Below are 20,413 nucleotides of genomic sequence, written 5' to 3' on the forward strand. Positions count from 1 at the left end.
GTATGTATGTATATATATATATATATATATATATATGTGTGTGTATATATATGTGTGTGTGTGTGTGTATGTGTATATATGTATGCGTGTGTATGCATGTATATATATGTATGTGTGTGTATATATGTATGTGTGTATGTATGTATGTATATATATATATATATATATATATATATGTGTGTGTGTGTGTGTATGTGTATATATATATATATTATATATATATAATGTGTGTGTATATATACACTCACGAATACGCGTATGCGTATACTCGTACACACGTATACTATATATATATATATATAAATATATATAGATAGATATATATAAAATGTGTACACGCATATATATTTAGGTGAAAAAACTATTTCATCTAAAACAGTGGAAAGTGAATTGCAGGGAGGCATTACAGTACCTTCTGCTGAGAATTCAGCACTGGACAGCTCCCTGCTATACTGAAGCCTGGATTCCCTTGGGCAGGGGAAAGGATCAGCACTGGACAGCTCCCTGCTAAAACGAAGCGTGACCGGCGTCTCGGGAGCGAGCACGTCGGGCTGAAGCAAGCGCAGGGAAAAGAAGCGGCGGCCATCTTTGGGAAACTTTTTATAAGTTCATGAAACGCCAGAACTGTAAGTAGGAATCGGCTTTAAAAGCCATTTACATTGGTACTTAGTAATGTATGCTGAAGAAGGGGGACTGGGCAAAAAAAAAATTTCACTGCTGCCTCGAGACATCTCCTTTAAGTTAGATTTACACAAAAATACCTTGTACAGCAAAAATTGAATTGAATTCAATGAATGGCTGAGTGCTGTCTGTAATTGGCTGAGCGCTCAACCAATCAGATACAGCCCTTTCAGGAGGCAAGGATTTTAACCCCCCCCCCCCTGCTAAAAGAGTTTCAGTACAGTACCAGGGAGCCAAGCGGCAAGACGCACCAAGCCCCGACAGCGCTGGAGAGGATATTTTTTTTAACACAAGCTAGGGATGATTTTCAGGGAAGGGCTTACATTTCAAGCCCTTCCCTGAAAATCACTGCAATCCATTGCTGTCAATGGGGCCGCTGGCAGCAGCGGCAACCCCATTTAAAGCAATGGGAGAACATCGCGATCCTCTGCCACAGCTGTAACTTCGCTTGTCACTGAACACTGTGACAGTGCTGCCACAGTGTTCAGTGATGAAGGGACTCCCCGCAGGGAATATTTATGCGCAGCATGGACCTTCCCGGTGTGCGAATATCCTATCTTTTGCAGGATTTGCGAATTTGCACACCTGGAAAACCCAGACATGTGAACACACCATTGGAAAACAATGGTTCTAATAGACACGTGGTTTTGTGCGCACATACGTGTGCACAAATACACGCTCGTGTGAGCGAGGCCTTATAGAAATGATACCTTATAGAAATTATATTTGCAAGCTTTTGAGTCCTATAGGCCTTTTCATATTGATGATTCATGCCATGTACAGTGTCTGGTTGTGACATCATTTAACCCCCAAGCAGTTAGTGGTGAACTGTATTCTAGTACATTCTACTTTAAACAGCTGTAGCTCTGGTTCTATCAGATTAGATTAGATTAGATTAGATTCTTAGAAAAACAGAGTTACAGAGTTGGAATCACTGAATTTACATCTGTCATCTTCTTTTAGTCAGTGTATACAGAGGAAAAAGGTAGGGTGAAGGGAACCAATCACAGCAGAGAAGATCTGTGATTCTCCTATATATCTGCCTATCACATGGAAAGAGTGACATGAATTTTTGTTCATGCTATCACCCGCCCCCACATCACTCAGAGAGCATATTTGCTCTCTGATTATTACTTATGGTTTTTTTTCCTAGAAAATTAGTGAAAAAATGAGGACGTACTCATCACAACTCTACAGCGTTTAACCCTGCAAATGCTGCAGTTATTGAGGACCTTGACATCTAAATGTTTTTACAGATAGAAAAACTTTAATACATATGAATAATTCTGAAATTTAGAATATTCTTCAAAATACAAGTAAATGAAACAAAAAAGAAAAACAACAGAAATTAAACTCGGTACTTTAGGGAAATGTCACATGGCCATAAGTACAGAATTCTAATAGCAGATATGGTTGTTAATTAAGGGGCTTTTAGATTGAGCAATTATCATTCAAAACAATGGAGCGAAACTGAACGATAATCGTTCAGTCTAAATGCGAACTGACGACTGAATGACAAACGAGAATCATTTGCTCTTTGCCTTTCATTTTATGCAGTCATAAAAACCATTGTTGGCTCATTCGCTTATCATTCAGTCTGAACAGCGAATGTAAAAGAGTGAGCGATTCTCATCTGAACGAACCAACAATGCATTTGCCTGTATAAACAGGCTGCAAGAGAGCGAACGAACAAGAGGTGATGGCACTCGCTAATTGAAATGAGACTCTGCTCCTTCTAAAAGGACCCTTACTTTCATCAGCTATAGTAAACTCATGAGAGGAACTAAGCAATGTTTAAATCACAGAGGCAGAGGAATACGAGAAGAAAGAAATTCTTTTGGAAATATTCACTGTGTGTATTCCTTAAAACGTAACTTTTAATACACAATACTTAAAAACTCGAGGTGCCTCGCTGACACGATATCACATACACAAATAGACATTCAAAACTAAAATAAGCTCAACAAAGAGCCGGTGGCCAGAAAAACTATGAGAGCAGTCTACTTTGAGTATTGACTCACGAAAAAAGGCGGTGGCACCTATAGATTACGTGCCAGCCGGCCGTGATTAGGGGCTGGTGACCAAAATGAAGGTCAATGACTCATAGTTATGGCAATGAAGGTTATAGTTCTGGAATGATGCCAGAAATAAGATAGATGACTCATATGCTTGTTGTCCAGAAAAACCGGACAGCACGGATAAATTGGTTCACAAATGTTATTTGGTTCAACGCGATTCTGTCAAGAACTGACTCATCAGGAACCTTATAGTGGAAAAATTGTCATCCCAAAAATGGGCAAAATAACCCGTACCAATATATGAGTATAGGGCTGAGGTAGTCTATGGGCAAGAGGTATGCACCAGTACTAGGCAGATGGCCCGATAATAACCTTCTAGTGGCCTTCAGACTGTGCACCTGTTGCACACTCTTTCCTAAAAGATGAGAAGGCAACACCAAAACCATACACCTAAAGGAGATAGTAGTGTAGGTAAATGGTCATCTGAACCATAAAGTAGTCGTTCAACAGAAAAACCTAAATAGGTTGGTATATGACCAAAAAGTCTCGGCTAATCTATCAGCAAAAAAAGGGGTAACCAATGCTGGCACCAATAGAGCAAAGCGACCAATACAAAAGTAAGGTAGGATAAGAGAGACAGAGATATGCAGCAGCACCTCCAGTCTGGATGGTAGACTGGAGGCTAAGAACTAAGCAATGTTTGCTTCAAAGACAAAGTCTAAAATGTGGAAGATCTGTTTCAGATGACTATAACATGGCACATTTTAGCAAACGTATTTGGGCATGTACTGTATAAACTCACTGCTGGTAATATAAAGCCATATGTTGTATTATTGGCCTTTTAGCTAGGATTAGGTGTATTATCATATTACCAATTTGGGTTAACCAAATTTTCAAATTTTTTTATTCTACATAGTGGTTTTCTTGGTTGCATAACTTAAGAGAAAACATGACCACAGTTAAAGACCCCGACACAACAATGAATAATAATTATCCAACCACAGAGATTTTACTGGAAGAATCCACTGACTCCAGCAGGTACAGTACACACAAATGACAAGAATCACTTTGTTATCCACATACGGTATATAGATTTTAATGGATGTACAGTCCAATTTAGATCAATTCCAGCCAACTTCACTGTCTTAGCACAAAACAGTGTGACAGATGTAGAACCAAAAGCAGGTAACTTTGATCTGCTTTATTAGCTTTTTTCGGCTGTTACCAGATGTAGTCATGGGCATATTTGCAAAGTCGTTCATAACAAATTTCATGCCTACGGGCCTTGCACTTACACAATTCTTTTTGTGGTATTCCCAGCTGCTTTGATAAAAGCTCAGCCCTGATAGGACAGATAAAGATAGATTGAAATGTTAATGGTGCTTTCATCCACAATGACAACCTACAAAGATCAACCATGAACAGCAAGCTGTTCAAAAAGTGGACATCTAGGGGGGCGTGGCCTGGACGGAGCCAATGGTGGACGCGTATTGAACGGCTCCGTTGCCATTATCAGCCACAAGTAACACAAAGCAAGCAGAGACCGCAAAAACCTGCTCAAACTGACAGGGGAAGCTCATCTGAAGCCAACAATGTCTAGGAGAAGAGCGGTGAAGACCGGACCGAAGCGCCTGACAGATTTTTATCCAGCGCGCGGCCCGGAGGAAGAGACAGACAAGATGGCGCTGCCTGCACACAGAGAGAGAGGAGGACAGGAGAATGCAACGGCGGCCCTGACGGAACCTCCAGAGGGGAACAACGGTAAGCAAAACTTACCTAACACTCAGCAGCAGATGTCTCCCAGCTCTGGAGCCTCTAAATCTCCCTATACACGATCCCCCAGCCCTGCAAGAGAGCATCTAGAAGGAGGGGAGACGGAGTGTGACAGGAGCGCAGCAGAGGAGAGAGGTGGGGCCGAGGGGGTGCCACCATCTTCCCTAACACAGCACATTACATGCTCAGAAAAGAGAAGTATAAGCTCTCCCAAGGGAAGCCCGGAAAAAAGTCGCCCTAGAAGAGAGAATACCTCACCCCCCCAACCTCTAATGAAACAGATTGGCTAGAGGAAGAAGACACTGCAGACCCCCTATACAACATTCAATGTTCCAATCAAACAGCTTCCGAATTCTTTATTCGAGATATGGTCATAGCCTTAAAAGGTTCGATTAAAAAAGACATATCCCAAATGAATAAAAAGATTAACAACGTTATTGAAGAACTAGAAGAAAGAGTAGACCATCTAGAAAATAAAACTGGAGAGATTACTAGTTCACACAACGAACTTATTGATGCTCACTACAAACTCGAAGAAGAGTTTGAATCCTTAAAAAACAAAATGGCGGATTTGGAAGACCGCAACCGCCGCAATAATATAAAATTCAGAGGAATCCCCGAATCGGTCAAACCTGATCAACTAAATAAATACGCCCAAGATCTCATAAGGGCCCTCCTCCCAGACTCAACAACCAACGACTGCTTATTAGACAGAATACATAGACTTTCTAAACCGAAAGGGGTACCCGAAAGTGCTCCCAGAGACGTCATAGAAAGAGTACACTTTTACCACATCAAAGAAAATCTTATGAGAGCGACCAGGGGCATGAGAGACCTCCCTCCACCATTTGAAAACATCAGGCTCTACTCCGATTTCTCTCAGACCACTATGGCCACGCGCAGAAAGCTCTCCCCCATAACAACGACTCTGAGAGAGAATAATATCCTTTATAGATGGGGCTTCCCCACCAAACTTTTCATTAACAGAGAAGGAAACATCACCATCATAAACACTCAAGAAGAAGGCTTTAAGATCTTACAAAAATGGAACATCCCGTTGTCTTAAGCCTATAATCCAAACCACATCTCCAAGGACTGCTCACGGAAACAACCAAACAGAAACAACAAGGGAGGTGCCCCCAACCGCTAAGCCTCCCCAACCTAGATCCTAATGATCTTTATCCAGATCTCGTGCTAAAGAGAATAAAGCTCAGAACGCCGGCTGATCTACAAAAACCCCCAACCAAGACCTTATTCCAAGGACTCAAATCCAATAACTGGAAAGGTCCTTTTCTGGTAATTCGTTATCAACGATCAAATCACAGCTCAAGTAAAGTTCTTACCTTGAGTATGAAGATCGCATCTGTTTTTACCCCAACCCCTACTCCCTTCTCCCCATCCCCAATTGAATAAAACTCGCAAGAACCTGGATCAACACTTCCATCAACCGGATCGAAAAAAGAAACCGGCTCTTCACTAACCTATAAACAGAGACAGTTTGTTCAAGCCCTTTCATCAAGGACCTACATATGGATCTAAAACTAGTCTCCCTCAATGTTAAGGGATTGAACTCTCCTTACAAGAGATCTACTATGTGGAAGGAGGCTATCTCGTCGGAGGCAGATATATTCTGCGCCCAAGAAACTCACCTATCTAACCATAATACTCCAAAGATGACTCATCCTAAGTTCCCAAGACTTTTTATGGCCAACTCACCAAAAAAAAAAGTCAGGAGTCCTGATCGCAGTTAGAGAAACGGTAAACTTCCAGCTGGTGGAAGTAATAGAGGATACAGATGGTAGATTCTTAATCCTAATTTGTAAACTTGATGATCTCCTTGTCACCCTGGTCAATATTTATGTCCCAAATTCTCGTCAACTTAGATTCTTGAACGGAGTGACAAGGAAAGTAAAGAAGGTGCAACAAGGTTCATTAATTATTTATGGGGATTTCAATGCTATCGCAGATGAAACCTTAGACTCCAGCAACACAAGAAGAAATGAGGGATCAAACCTGACCTCCTGGTTACATAATACCGAGCCTTTCAATGCATTTAGGGCCCTAAATGTAAACTTCAGGGAATACACCTTCTACTCATTTAGGCACAGGTCATTCTCAAGAATTGACATGTTTATGGTGGACTTCCAAATTCTTACTAGAACACAAGAAGCAAAAATAGGGGTCACTTCTTAGTCTGACCATGCCCCGATCATATTAAAACTAAAATTAGGCCCCAAAGCAACACGTTTCAACAACTGGAGAAACAACACTTTCCTTATGAGGATCCCGAAATATCAAAAGAAAATTAACGACACAATAACAGAATACTTTCACATCAACGATACCCCAGAAACGTCCCGATTCACCCTCTGGAATGCCCACAAACCAGTTGTAAGAGGTGCAATAATACAACAGGGCTCCATATACAAAAGGGAAAAAATTAGCCTACTCAATAAGACATTAGAGGAACTGAAAACACTGGAAAACTCTATGAGATCCAACCCCTCGCCATCCATATCCAACGAACTTAGAACAACTGGACTAAAATTTTGCAACATTATGATTGACGAACATGAAAAAAATTTTAAATCTATAAAAACAACTTATTACACCGCTTACAACAAAGGAACAAAATGGATGGCCAATAAAGTCAAACAAAAAAGAATTAAAGCAAAGATACCCTTCATAATTGACCCCCTAACAAAAACCAAAATTACCAACCTACTAGACATAGCTGAGGAATTCAGGAAATTCTATGAGGCATTATATAATCTCAAGAAGGACCCATCAGTAGTCCAACCCACAGAAACGGCCATAAACAGTTTCTTATCCTCCATACAGCTCCCTAAACTGTTAGATAAACAAATAGATAAACTAAACTCTCCCATCTCATCTCAAGAAATACTCCAAACCATCAACAAAGCTAAAAAAGATAAAGCACCAGGCCCGGATGGTTTTTCGTACGAATATTATAAAATCTACAAAGACCACCTAATACCCCATATGAAAAATCTATTTAATAAAGCCATGAAAGAAGGCTCACTTCCGCCCGAAATGCTTCAGGCAAACATAGTTACAATCCCCAAACCGGGCAAGGAACCCACAACCCCCGCAAACTTCAGACCCATATCATTGCTAAACAATGATACAAAAATTTATGCAAAAATACTCTCCTTAAGATTACTTGAGGTGATTCCGGATCTGGTTCACAGTGACCAAGTCGGCTTTGTAAAGGGCAGACAAGCGTCAGACGCAACAAGACGTTTGCTGGGGGTTGTGAATGGAGCCGAGAGCTCTCGAATGCCTTCTCTGCTCCTTACTCTGGACGCGGAGAAGGCATTCGACAGAATTCACTGGGGCTACACCTTTTCAGTGCTTGATAAAATGGGATTTAAGGGAAACATCATGCAAGCCATCCAAGCCTTATACAGGTCACCCTCGGCAAGAGTCCTCACCAACAGAGTTATCTCCAAATCCTTTGACATCACCAACGGGACCAGGCAGGGGTGCCTATGTCACCCTCACTATTTATACTCACATTAGAACCATTAGCGGAAGCAATACGAATCCACACTGAAATCAGAGGTATACCCATAGCAAACAGACAGCATAAAATCGGCTTATTCGCAAATGATATTGTACTCATGCTCTCATCCCCCCTGAGTTCACTCAGAACAGCCTTGAACCTCTTGACCCAATTTGGGAAGATCTCCTTTTATAAAGTTAACCCAACCAAATCTAAAATCTTACCAATTAATCTACAACCGGATCTCACAGAACTGATAAAACAGGAATTCCCGTTCGACTGGGACCCGGCCGGCATCCAATATCTGGGAACTACTATTAATCTACCACTAAATAATATTATGGACCACAATCTATCCATGCTAACGGAAAGTATCCAAAGGAACTTAAATAACTTCAACAAGACAGAACTTTCCTGGCTGGGTAGGATCGTTATTTATAAGATGATAGTCCTCCCAAAAATTTTATATATCTTTAGAACATTAGCCCTCAAATGCAACCCCAAACTACTTAAAACCCTACAAAAACAACTAATGACATTCATATGGAATAACAAAAGACCCAGAGTAGCAGCTGCCATATTGTACAAACCCAGAAGATTGGGAGGTTTAGGTGTGCCCAACCTAACAGCCTATTATGAAGCTAACACTATAGCCCAACTGAGACCCTGGGGGGTTCCCTCCAAAGAAGTTAGCTGGCCCACAATTGAGCAAAGCTCTCTGGGCAATAAATCCCTTAGAAACCTCCTACTAACCACAAGCACTAATGCAGATTCTGACCCTATAAAAAACCCAATAGTCCAAAATGCAATCCACACATGGAAACACATCCTTCGTATCACGAAAGACTTCTCCCAATAGAGACGATCGAGTTCCAAATAAAAAATCTTAATACAAAAAATTGGAGAAACAAAGGAATTGAGCTGATATCCGATTTGGCGATAGGAAGTAAAATAAAACCCTTCAACATTCTACAAGAGGAATATGGTCTCCTGAGTGGAGACATTCTTTTATACTCCCAAATTAAAAGTAGTTGGCAAACGATAACAAGGAAAACCTCCTTACCCTCCCCATTAGCTAAATACCTCTTCAACCCCTTACCCTGCAAACTCCCTCTGAAGGACATTTACGAACTTATTTGCAACAGAGGCAAATCCATACAAAATTCTCAGAAAAAGGCACATATTCTCAACTGGGAAAAAGAACTGGGAGAATCTCACTCAACCTCTAAATGGATCACAGCATATAAATGGGCAAACCAAGCATCAGCTTGCGCCTCCCTGGTAGAGGTCCATTACAAGACGATAACCCGATGGTATAGATCCCCAGTGAGATTAGCAGACTTCTTCCCAGGAACTTCAGATAGATGTTGGCAAGGATGTGGGAAAAGGGGTTCCCTTCTCCACATATTTTGAGGATGCCCCAACATCAATTCCGTGTGGCTTGAGTTTTTCAATCTCATAAAAAATATAACTGGAGTGGAGATTCCCCCATCCCCAGAATTAGCAATATTATTAATAGGCATAGAGAACATCCCTCAAAAATTTAGAAAGATGGTTGCTCATGGTCTATTGACCATAAAACTACTGATAACTAGGAACTGGAAGTCTCTAAACTCCCTCTCCTTGTCAGACATAACCCAGCAAATTTCTGAACACATAGCGATGGAAAAGATTTTCGCATTCAGACAAGACAGAGTCACCAGATTTATAGAGGAATGGACCCCTTGGATTAAGCACTTCCAACTTGACCATGCTAACATTAGATTAGACCCTTAGAAGAAGAACTTAACAACTTACCATCCCCTAAAATCAAAGTGAAGCAAATGATGATGTAGTACCAAGACTGATCCAATATATGTATTAAGTGAACAGATCCCTTTCCTTCCCCCCTCTCCCCCACTTACCCCTATTAACCCCCCCTTCCCCTTCTACCCCCCCCCCCTACCCACCAACCCCTTCCCCTCACCTATCCTCTACAGTTAAGACATCTTGTAATGTTATCAGTTAATACGTTTTGTATTCAAGTGCATTTAGTTATTGGTAATATACCTGTATATGCAAAAGTTTATGAATAACTTGTATACATGTCCATGTCATGTAAACTCTCAGTAATCTTACAATAAAAATTAATGAACAGTAAAAAGTGGACATCTAGATTCTTTAGCTTATGGTCAACTTTAGAGAACTTTACTAAAGTTTTTATCCATAAGGTTGTTTTACACAATTAGAAACTATAGGATAGACAAAACATAAAAATGCAGATCATCTAAAGGGATTTTAGATTTTGCAAAAAATTATGAAAATTATTATAAAACACAGTAAGATACATAACACAAATTGTCTATGGTAAAAAGTAGTATGAAGCAGCAGCCTTTACGGCAGATTTTAGCCCTGAGAATAACAATCGTCATATACATTATATAAGAAAGTGGGAGATGTGGTGTCATTGAGTATAAATTTGACTTTGAATGAAGTGACCGAGCATAGGATATGTGATTTGAACCAACAGCAGAATAATTTAGGTCAGGTATGCACAAGGGAGCTCAGTGCAGTTTTTGATATTTTTTCTACATCTAATTCCATTACTGGATGTTGAAGGATGCAATTGCAGATACAAATGATTTAATTCTACCCTTTTTATGCACCCCATTTATGCTAAAAAGAGATACATCTTGAAATGCAATATGTTTTAGTGACTTGAAGCCCATATAATACTTAAACATTACAAAGATACAATTGTAGTACATAATACAACAGTTAGAAATTACATTGGTATCTGGCATCTGGACTGGCATCTTCAATACTAGAAAAATGTATGGCATTAAAAATCGTATGTCATTCAATCATTCAATGTTTTTTTTCCTAGGGATCATGAAGAAAATAAGAAAAAAGAAAAACCAAAGACAGTTGGGTCAATTGAAATTGTAAGTCAGTTAACATGGCACATTTCTAAAGTTGCATTTTTCGAAAAACTATTCATAAAAAATGGTATGAGAATGTATATAAGGCCGGTCGGTATTGATAAAGTAAAAGAGACATTCAGATCTGGCACTAACAGTACTTCTCTTCTATAATTGTAAACTATTAAGTGATTTTCTTTGTTGTTTCTTAGTTTCGATATGCGACTCGACTGGATATTTTCCTCATGATTACTGGATTTCTTGGAGCTGTAGGAAATGGCATATCCCAACCACTATTGATGGTTGTGCTTGGAGAAATGACAGACAGTTTTGTATGTCACGATTCAGGAAACCAAAGTAAACGTAAGACTTACGTTATGATTTTTTCCGTAATTAGCCACATATTGACATGTTTTGACACAATTTATGATTATAAAAAAATAACATTTTACAGACATATCAATTTCAGAATTTGGCTCTCCGGGCAGCCACTGATCCCCAGAAATCAACTGCTATTATTTAGGGAGCTGAAATGCAAATCTGTAATACTCCCCAGCCTCACTCTGTAGATTTGGAATCTAAAATCCTGTAGTGATCTTGGGGGTTACATTATGTAGATACCTAGATCACAGAAAACCTCTTTTAATCAGGCACTGCCTCATGGCCCAAGCGTTAAGGGTTGCCCACACTTTTCCACTTAAAAATACACCATATTTTATGAAAAACATGGCCTTGTTTTTCTTCTAAGGAACCTACAGGGGAAATAAGAAGTCTCCAGAAACACACCTTCACAGGTGAGGGATAATTGTGCTGGCTGGGTGTAAAGTTCTTCCTGCCAGCCAATCCCCACTGGTCTGCTGCATACATATATACGCCAGTTCCTCTGCAAGAGGAAGCTTGTATCCCTTCACTCTATGGTTTGGTTTTCCTGCATGCTTGTTATATCTGTTCTGTGTCAGTTGTGCTCATTCTCTGGGTACTGTCTTGCAGTTTGACTTCTGTCTTATCTGTGTCCCGTCTCCCTCTATGTCTTGAGTCTGTTTCCTGACCTTCTGTTCTGTATGAGGCTTCCTGCAAATCTGCATCTGCCCTTATGTTTATTTTCTATCAGTTTCATGTCAGTTTGTCCTCACTCTGTCCTGCATTTGTTTGCTGCCAGTTCCATCTGGCTTTGTCTGTGTGCCGGGTTCATCTGGTTTTGTCTGTATGCCAGTTCCGTTTGGTTCTGTGTATTACCCCTTCAGGGATAGTCAGACCTGAGGTTCCAGCTCAGGGACGCTTTTATCAGGGCGATCGCCTTGCTTACAGGTAAGGTTCTACCATTCTCCCTGCAGCCTGGGGTGAGTTGTCTTGTTAGTGTAAGGACCAGCAAGACAATGAGGAGCCTTTAGTAGCTTGTGGGCCAATCCACGAACCAATACCTCATACTTTTATAACTATTCTGTTATGTATGCAGGTATGCAAAGTGAGTATTTGAGTCATTTGTTGGTCCCTATTTCTTGTAACGTTCGGGTGGGCCCGATGCTCTCTTGCCCACACAAACGTAAAAGTTTTTGTACCTCTCTCCTGACTGACACCTTTCAACAACCAGATCCCCTTTGATGTGTTGTAAGCTCTTTATGGACCATGGCTTTTGCTGAAAAACGCAACTAAGAAAATGTCAGTAAAATCCTACTAGAAGAGCTGAACTTTATATTGGGTACATCAGAATCACTGTAAATAATGGCAGCTGTGTACTTGCTACTATTTATCGTGAGTTTAAATGTGAATGGCTAATTCTGAATACAACCCCATCCCCAAATATAAGAGGGTGTTCACACTTATGCAGCTACATTTTAGTTTTGTTATTTTTATTTTTCCACCATAAATGATTTCAGTTTGTTCTCATGGAATTGTACAGATAACGGGTCACACTGAGGGCTTAGTCAGACGGGCGTTTTTTGCCGCGATTTGCGCATGCGTCCGGCGATTTTTTAAAACCATTGCTTCGCAATGGTATCGGACACATGAGCGCTTTTTATGCGCTCGTCCGAAAAATTATAGAACAAAAAATCGCAGATCGCACCTATCTGCGATCTGCGATTCCTGTTCGCTTCTGTATATGCGCTCAATGGGGCCGGCGGCAGCAGGGCCGACCCCATTGAGAACATATAGAAGACAAATCATTCTTCTCTGCCACAGCTGTAACAGCTGTGGCAGAGAAGAACGATGTTTGCCCATTGAATTCAATGGAGCGGCAATACAGCCGCTCCATTGAAAGCAATGGGCTGCCGGCGTGCGCGGGGTTAATTGTCGGGAAGGGGTTAAATATATAAACCCTTCCCTGCAATTCATGCTAAAATGTGTTAAAATAAAAAAAAAAATGGATACTCACCTTTCCGCTGCAGCCGGAGTCCAGCCGCGGCCGCTGTCAGTTCTCCTGAACTGCTTCTCGGCACTATTCAGCCGGCGGGGCTTTAAAATCCCCGCCTGCTGAATGATCTGCTCTGATTGGTCACAGCCTGACCAATCAGAGGCCGGTTTCACTCACACACCCATTCATGAATTCATGAATGGGTGAGTGACTGCTGCCTCTCAGCGCTGAGCCAATCAGGGGCAGGTCTGACTCACATCCATTCATGAATTCATGAATGGGTGTGAGTGAGGCATGCCTCTGATTGGCTCAGCGCTGAGCCAATCAGGGGGCAGGTCTGACTCACACCCCCTTCACACCCACTGCAGGACGGCTGCCCGGAGCTGCAGGCAGAAGGTGAGAATGCAATTTTTTTTTATTTTAACACATTTTAGGATGGATTGCAGGTAAGGGCTTATATATTTAAGCCCTTACCGACAATTCATCCCGGGCTCGCCCGCAGCGCATTGCTTTCAATGGAGACGGCTGTATTGCCGTCTCCATTGAATGCAATGCGCTGGACAGCTCCGGCCCGTTTCTAATGAAACGCGGCTAGGAGCAGATTTTCGGGCGATTTGCGGGCGACTTGCGCGCACCGGTCACGCGATTTGCGGATGCGCATCCGTCATGCGATCAGCAAATCGCGGCAAAAAACGCCCGTCTGACTAAGGCCTGACGGTGGAAATACATCTGAAATGCTTCATCTTTGTCGGATTTTTTAACATGACAAAAACATGTCATTTCAACAGAAAATGATACACACAATGATCCAGTGATCAATCATACTTCTTTTTGGCAGGCTAGAGCTAAGGTTACCATATACCATACCATATACCATACCATATACTCGAGTATAAGCCTAGTGTTTTAGCACATTTTTCTGTGCTGGAAAAGCCCCCCTTGGCTTATACTCGAGTCAGGGAAGGGTTAAAAAAAACAAGAAAAAAAAAACTCCATAATCACCTCCCGGCCAGTGTCCCTGGCGGTGGTGCGGCAAGCTGCTTGAATTCCTGTGTTCCCGGCGGCGATGCGGCAAGCTGCTAGAAATCTCCCCGCTGTCATCCCCCACCATCCTCTCTGCTCGGCTCTGTCATACCCCGCCGTCAACGCTGTGATTGGATTGAGCACCAGCCAATCACAGCTAGCGCTCGATCATTCACAGCCAATCGCAAGTTGCTTTAGAATTTTTCCCGCTGTCATCTCCCTGCTCGGCTTTCAAATCCCCCGCCATCAGCGCTGTGTAAGTAAGCGATGTGATTGGCTGGTGCTTGATCCAATCACAGCGCTTACTTACACAGCTCTGACAGAGATGACAGAGCCGAGCAGAGAGGATGGCGGGGATGACAGCGGGGAGAATTCACGCTGGTTGCGCACAGACACAGATGCTGGCTGGGAGGTGAGTATGGAGGTTTGGTTTTTTTCACCCAGTATATACTCGAGTATAGCTAGGTTTATACTCAAGTCAATAAGTTTTCTCCGTTTTTAGTGGTAAAACTTATTAACTCGGCTTATACTTGGGTCGGCTAATACTCAAGTAAATACGGTACTTTTCATTTTGAATATAGTGTCCCCCAAATGTAGATCTTTACATTGTGCCTGATACACATATATAAAAAGTTGAAAAATACCTTTGACCGATGATGAATTTCAATATAATACATTTTCTTTTATTTTCACAGCTGAATGTGAAAAGTTCAAACCCCTACCAGAACAGATGACCATGTAAGTATATTGATTTATATGATTTTTAGCCAGACTTTGTTATGAGAGAATAATTGTATCTATTATGTTATTATTTGTACCACCAGCTTTGCCTTGTACTATGTGGGAATAGGAGCGGCTGTTCTACTCTGTGGCTACGTCCAAGTGTCTTTTTGGGTTATAGCTGCAGCAAGACAGACAAGGAGGATGAGGAAAATGTTTTTTCATGCAGTTTTGTCAAAAGACATTAGTTGGTTTGATGTGAACAAATCTGGAGAAATGAACACTCGTCTTACCGAGTAAGAGAACCATCATCCTGTCCTAGTCTTGTACTGGATCTTTTGTATTAGTGTATATTATTTACAGCACTGATTGTTTTTGTAGAGATGTCAATAAGATCAATGATGGAATTGGAGATAAAGTCGGCCATCTTGTGCAAAATGTTGTATGTGCCATAGGAGCGCTAGTAATTGGAGTAGCCAAGGGTTGGCAACTGGCACTGGTCATACTGGCCACAAGCCCCGTGGTGGCAATTTCAACCGCAGTTTGTTCCAAGGTAAAGTCTTCAATTTTGTTAATACACTAAAGCAAACACAATGTATAACATAATAATGTGTTAAATATATGAAGCACTGGTGAGAAGTCCACTTATAATTTTAGAATTTGTATATGTTAGATTAAAACATTTTGCTTTTTCAAATGTATCTACAAGAGTTTTATAACAGGCCATTATACTTTTCTAGGCATTAGTGAAAGGTTCCACTAAAGAACATATCCATCAAACTGTATGAAGTTTCATTTTTAAAAATGGGCTATAAAGTACTACGCTAGCTTTACAACATGTTGCATCAATGTGAAACTATTTCTAGAGCTGTCATAATATTAAATCAAGATTGTGAAAGAATTTAAATAGAAACGTTACTTGTCCAGAATTAGAAAAGTGTGTGCTTTTTTCTAGAAAAAGTGCAAATTATGTCCATGGACTGGGAATTAAATTGCAGATCAGGCCCACTCAGCTAACTAGGGATAAAGGCCAATATTTTCACCACACAGTGACTATATAGTAGGGTGGCACATAGAGCTATGGCAAAAAATAAAGTGGCTGCTATACAGCAAGACACCTTCCCAATTTGTTACATCTGCTAATAGTAATGCTGGGGTAAAGATTTAGCTTTAAATTCCAACTGCAAGACGTGGCTCAAAACTGCTATAGATCATGAGTAGAGATGAGCGAGCACCAAAATGCTCGGGTGCTCGTTGCTCGAGTCGAACTTCCCGCAATGCTCGAGAGCTCGTTTCGAGTAACAAACCCCATTGAAGTCAATGGGCGACTCGAGCATTTTTGTATATGACCGATGCTCCGCTTAGGTTTTCACTTGTGAAAATCTGGAAAACATCCGAAAGTCATGGAAACGCCACAGAAACAGAAAGGGCAGGGGCAGCATGCAGGGCTGCATCTCAGGCTCCCAGGTATCACTATTAAGCCACAATAGCGGCAAGAGTGGGCCCCCCCCTAACAATTTTTACTTCAGACAAACCCTCATTAGCAAGGCACACCCTAGCTAAGCAGCACACTACCTCCAACCAAGCACAATCACTGCCTGCAGGTCACACCGCTGCCTCTTCTCCTGGGTTACATGCTGCCCAACCCCCCGCACGACCCTGTGTCCACAGCACACACAAAAGTGTCCCTGCACAGCCTTCAGCTGCCCTCATGCCACACGCTGGCCTCATAGCCACACAACCCTCATGTCTATTTATAAGAGCGTCTGCAATGAGGAGGAACCGGAGTCCCACACTACAGAGAGTTGGCAGGGCCAGGCAGCGACCCTCTTTAAAAGGTTTCAAATGCTGTTGAGAATCGATGAGAAATTGACATACGATCATCATTCCAATCCCATGCCACCTCCGTCGCAAAAATGTCACAAGCCGCAAATGTGGGCATAAGGGGGACTCAGGTGCCAACCCAGCACTTCCACACATCTCCACAATGCAGCAATACTCTGTGTGGGAAGTATGTGAGCGGGCCCTGGGTTAGCCTCTGTCCCAGCAAACACCTTGTGTGGTCCAAGGTGCTGCGAGTGACATAGCAATGGGGAATCCATGTGTCCACACACTACTCATTCTGTTTGGGTGTCGGATACCTCATTGACAACGCAAGGAGTAAGCCATCTGCACTCTGCACCCTACCCAAGTCAGTCAGTGTTTTGGGGATAGACAGGTAAAACACCTGTATAGGAAGTCTGTGTGCACCCACAGCATGGGTGGGTCCCAGGAACCCAAAGACAGTACATAAAGAAATCCCATTGCAGTGCCCCGGATAGCTGTGGTAACGCGAGAGAAAATACATGTTGGCCTCAGCCCACAATCCATGCCATAGTCAGTCACTTTTTTTTTAGTGCCAGGCAGGTACAACACCGCTATGGGAAGTCTGTGTGCACCCACAGCATGGGTGGGTCCCAGGAAGCCAAAGACAGTACATAAAGAAATCCCATTGCAGTGCCCCGGATAGCTGTGGTAACGCGAGAGAAAATACATGTTGACCTCAGCCCACAATCCATGCCCTAGTCAGTCAGTGGTTTTTTTTGGGCAAGGCAGGTACAACCCTGCTATGGGAAGTTGTGTGCACCCACAGCATGGGTGGGTCCCAGGAAGCCAAAGGCGGTACACAAAGAAATCCCATTGCAGTGCCTCGGATAGCTGTTGTAACGCGAGAGAAAATACATGTTGACCTCGGCCCACAATCCATGCCTTAGTCAGTCAGTTTTTTTTTTAGTGCCAGGCAGGTACAACACCGCTATGGGAAGTCTGTGTGCACCCACAGCATGGGTGGGTCCCAGAAAGCCAAAGACGGTACATAAAGAAATCCTATTGCGGGTTGCAGCAAAAAGAATCTTTAGTTTCCGCTGCTCTCCGCTGGTGGAGAAGAGAAGTCTGGGGAAATCCAGGCTTTGTTTATCTTTATGAGTGTAAGTATGTCTGCACTGGCAGTTAACAGGTGGGCACGCTTATCTGTGATGATTCTCTCAGCTGCACTAAACACCCTCTCTGACAAGACGCTAGCGGCAGGGCAAGCAAGCACCTCCAGGGCATACAGCGCAAGTTCGTGCCACTAGTCCAGCTTTGACACCCAATAGTTATACGGAGCAGAGGCATCTGGGAGGACAGTGGTACGATCGGCTACGTACTCCCTCACCATCTTTTTACAGTGCTCCCTCAGACTCAGCCTTGACTGTGGAGTGGTGACGGAGTCTTGCTGGGGAGACATAAAGCTGGCAAAGGCCTTGGAGAGTGTTCCCCTGCCTGCGCTGAACATGCTGCCTGATCTCCGCGCCTCCCCTATGAACTGCGCCTTCTGCCACTAGCGCTGTCAGATGGGAAGTTTACCATCACTTTGTCCACCAGGGCCCTGTGGTATTGCATCACTTTCGAACCCCTTTCCTCTTCGGGAATGAGAGTGGAAAGGTTCTCCTTATACCAGGGCTCGAGAAGGGTGTACACCCAGTAATCCGTAGTGGCCAGAATGCGTGTAACGCGAGGGTTACGAGAAAGGCAGCCTAACATGAAGTCAGCCATGTGTGCCAGGGTACCAGTATGCAAGACATCGCTGTCCTCACTAGGAAGATGACTTTCAGGATCCTCCTCCTCCACAGCCCATACACGCTGAACAGATGAGAGGCAGGCAGCGTGGGTACTCTCTGCAGTGAGCCCAGCTGTCTCTTCCCCCTCCTCCTTGTCAGGCTCCTCCTCCTCCTCCTCCAAAACGCGCTGAGATATAGACATGAGCGTGCTCTGACTATCAAGCGACATACTCTCTTCCCTCATCTCCTGTTCCGACCGCAAAGCGTCAGCCTTTATGCTTTGCAGTGAACTTCTCAGCAGGCACAGCAGAAGAATGGTGACGCTAATGATTGCAGCATCGCTGCTCACCATCTGGGTAGACTCCTCAAAGTTTCTGAGGATCTGGCAGATATCTGCCATCCAGGCCCACTCCTCGGTAAAGAATTGAGGAGGCTGACTCCCACTACGCCGCCCATGTTGGAGTTGGTATTCCACTATTGCTCTACGCTGCTCATAAAGCCTGGCCAACTTGTGCAGTATAGTATTCCGCCTTGTGGGCACATCGCACAGCAGTCGGTGCACTGGCAGATTAAACCGATGTTGCAGGGTCCGCAGGGTGGCAGCGTCCAAGGTGGACTTGCGGAAATGTGTACAGACCCGGCGCACCTTGCCAAGGAGGTCTGACAAGTGTGGGTAGTTTTTCAGAAACCGCTGAACCACCAAATTTAAGACGTGGGCCAGGCATGGCACGTATGTGAGGCTGCCAAGCTGCAGAGCCACCACCAGGTTACGGCCATTGTCACACACGACCATGCCCGGTTGGAGGCTCAGCGGTGAAAGCCAGAGGTTGGTCTGCTCTGTCAGACCCTGCAACAGTTCGGGGGCCGTGTGCCTCTTCTCTCCTAAGCTGAGTAGTTACAGCAGGGCCTGCTGACGCTTGCCCACCGCTGTGCTGCCGCGCGACACCAACTGCTGGCGACGTGCTTCTGACACATCTTAATTGCAAGGTAGAGGTTGCATAGGAGGAGGAGGAGGAGGAAGGGGAGGGTTTAGTGGAGGTGGCATAAATGCCGCAGATAGCAGCACCGAGCTAGGACCCGCTATTCTGGGGGTGGGTAGGACGTGAGCAGTCCCAGGCTCTGACAGGTGCTGAGAGACATTGCTGGATGGGGTCGAGGACAGCGGAGGTGAGGGTGTGGGTGCAGACCGGGAGGCGCTCGTGCCTGTGTCCTGAGAGGGGGTTTGGATCTGAGTGGCAGGCTGGGGCACAGGGGAAGAGGCAGTGGTGTGACCCGCAGGCGGTGAACAGCCTTCGTCCCACCTTGTGGGGTGCTTGGCCATTATATGCCTGCACATGCTGGTGGTGGTGAGGCTGGTACTGGTGGCTTGCCAGCTGATCTTGGTGCACCACAGGTTGCACACCACTGTTCGTCGGTCGTCCGCACTCTCACTGAAAAACATCCACATCTTTGAACACCTAGCCCTCTGCACGGTGGCTTGATGTGAGGGGGTGCTTTGGGAAACAGTTGGGGGATTATTCGGTCTGGCCCTGCCTCTACCCCTGGCAACCCCACTGCCTCTTCCAACCTGTCCTGCTGCTGCACTTGCCTCCCCCGCTGAAGACCTGTCCTCAGTAGGCTTATCAAACCAGGTGGGATCAGTCACCTCATCGTCTAGCTGCTCTTCCTCCGAATCCTCTGTGCGCTCCTCCCTTGGACTGACTGCCCTTACTACTACCGCACTGATAGACAACTATGTCTCATCATCATCATCCTCCACACCCACTGAAAGCTCTTGAGACACTTGCCGGAAGCCCCCAGCCTCCTCACCCGGACCCCGGGAACTTTCCAAAGGTTGGGCA

The 20,413-nt window shown here is 43.7% G+C and overlaps 1 protein-coding gene across 2 annotated transcripts in view; it reads left to right on the forward strand.

Annotated features, from left to right (window-relative positions):
- The window catches only part of LOC136586954 (ATP-binding cassette sub-family B member 5-like), a 141,209-nt gene that overhangs the window by 47,182 nt on the left and 73,614 nt on the right, over positions 1 to 20,413 (forward strand). Inside the window, exons 3-8 of one of the 2 annotated variants that reach the window (XM_066585312.1) lie at positions 3,616 to 3,737; positions 10,865 to 10,922; positions 11,111 to 11,261; positions 14,970 to 15,012; positions 15,099 to 15,290; positions 15,376 to 15,547. In XM_066585312.1, the coding sequence (XP_066441409.1) occupies positions 3,616 to 3,737; positions 10,865 to 10,922; positions 11,111 to 11,261; positions 14,970 to 15,012; positions 15,099 to 15,290; positions 15,376 to 15,547 (738 nt within the window). The remainder of the gene's footprint in view (positions 1 to 3,615; positions 3,738 to 10,864; positions 10,923 to 11,110; positions 11,262 to 14,969; positions 15,013 to 15,098; positions 15,291 to 15,375; positions 15,548 to 20,413) is intronic. The other variant, XM_066585313.1, reaches the window with a different exon arrangement.

This window comes from Eleutherodactylus coqui, chromosome 12 (genome assembly GCF_035609145.1).
Source record: "Eleutherodactylus coqui strain aEleCoq1 chromosome 12, aEleCoq1.hap1, whole genome shotgun sequence".
Taxonomy (NCBI): Eukaryota; Metazoa; Chordata; class Amphibia; order Anura; family Eleutherodactylidae; genus Eleutherodactylus; species Eleutherodactylus coqui.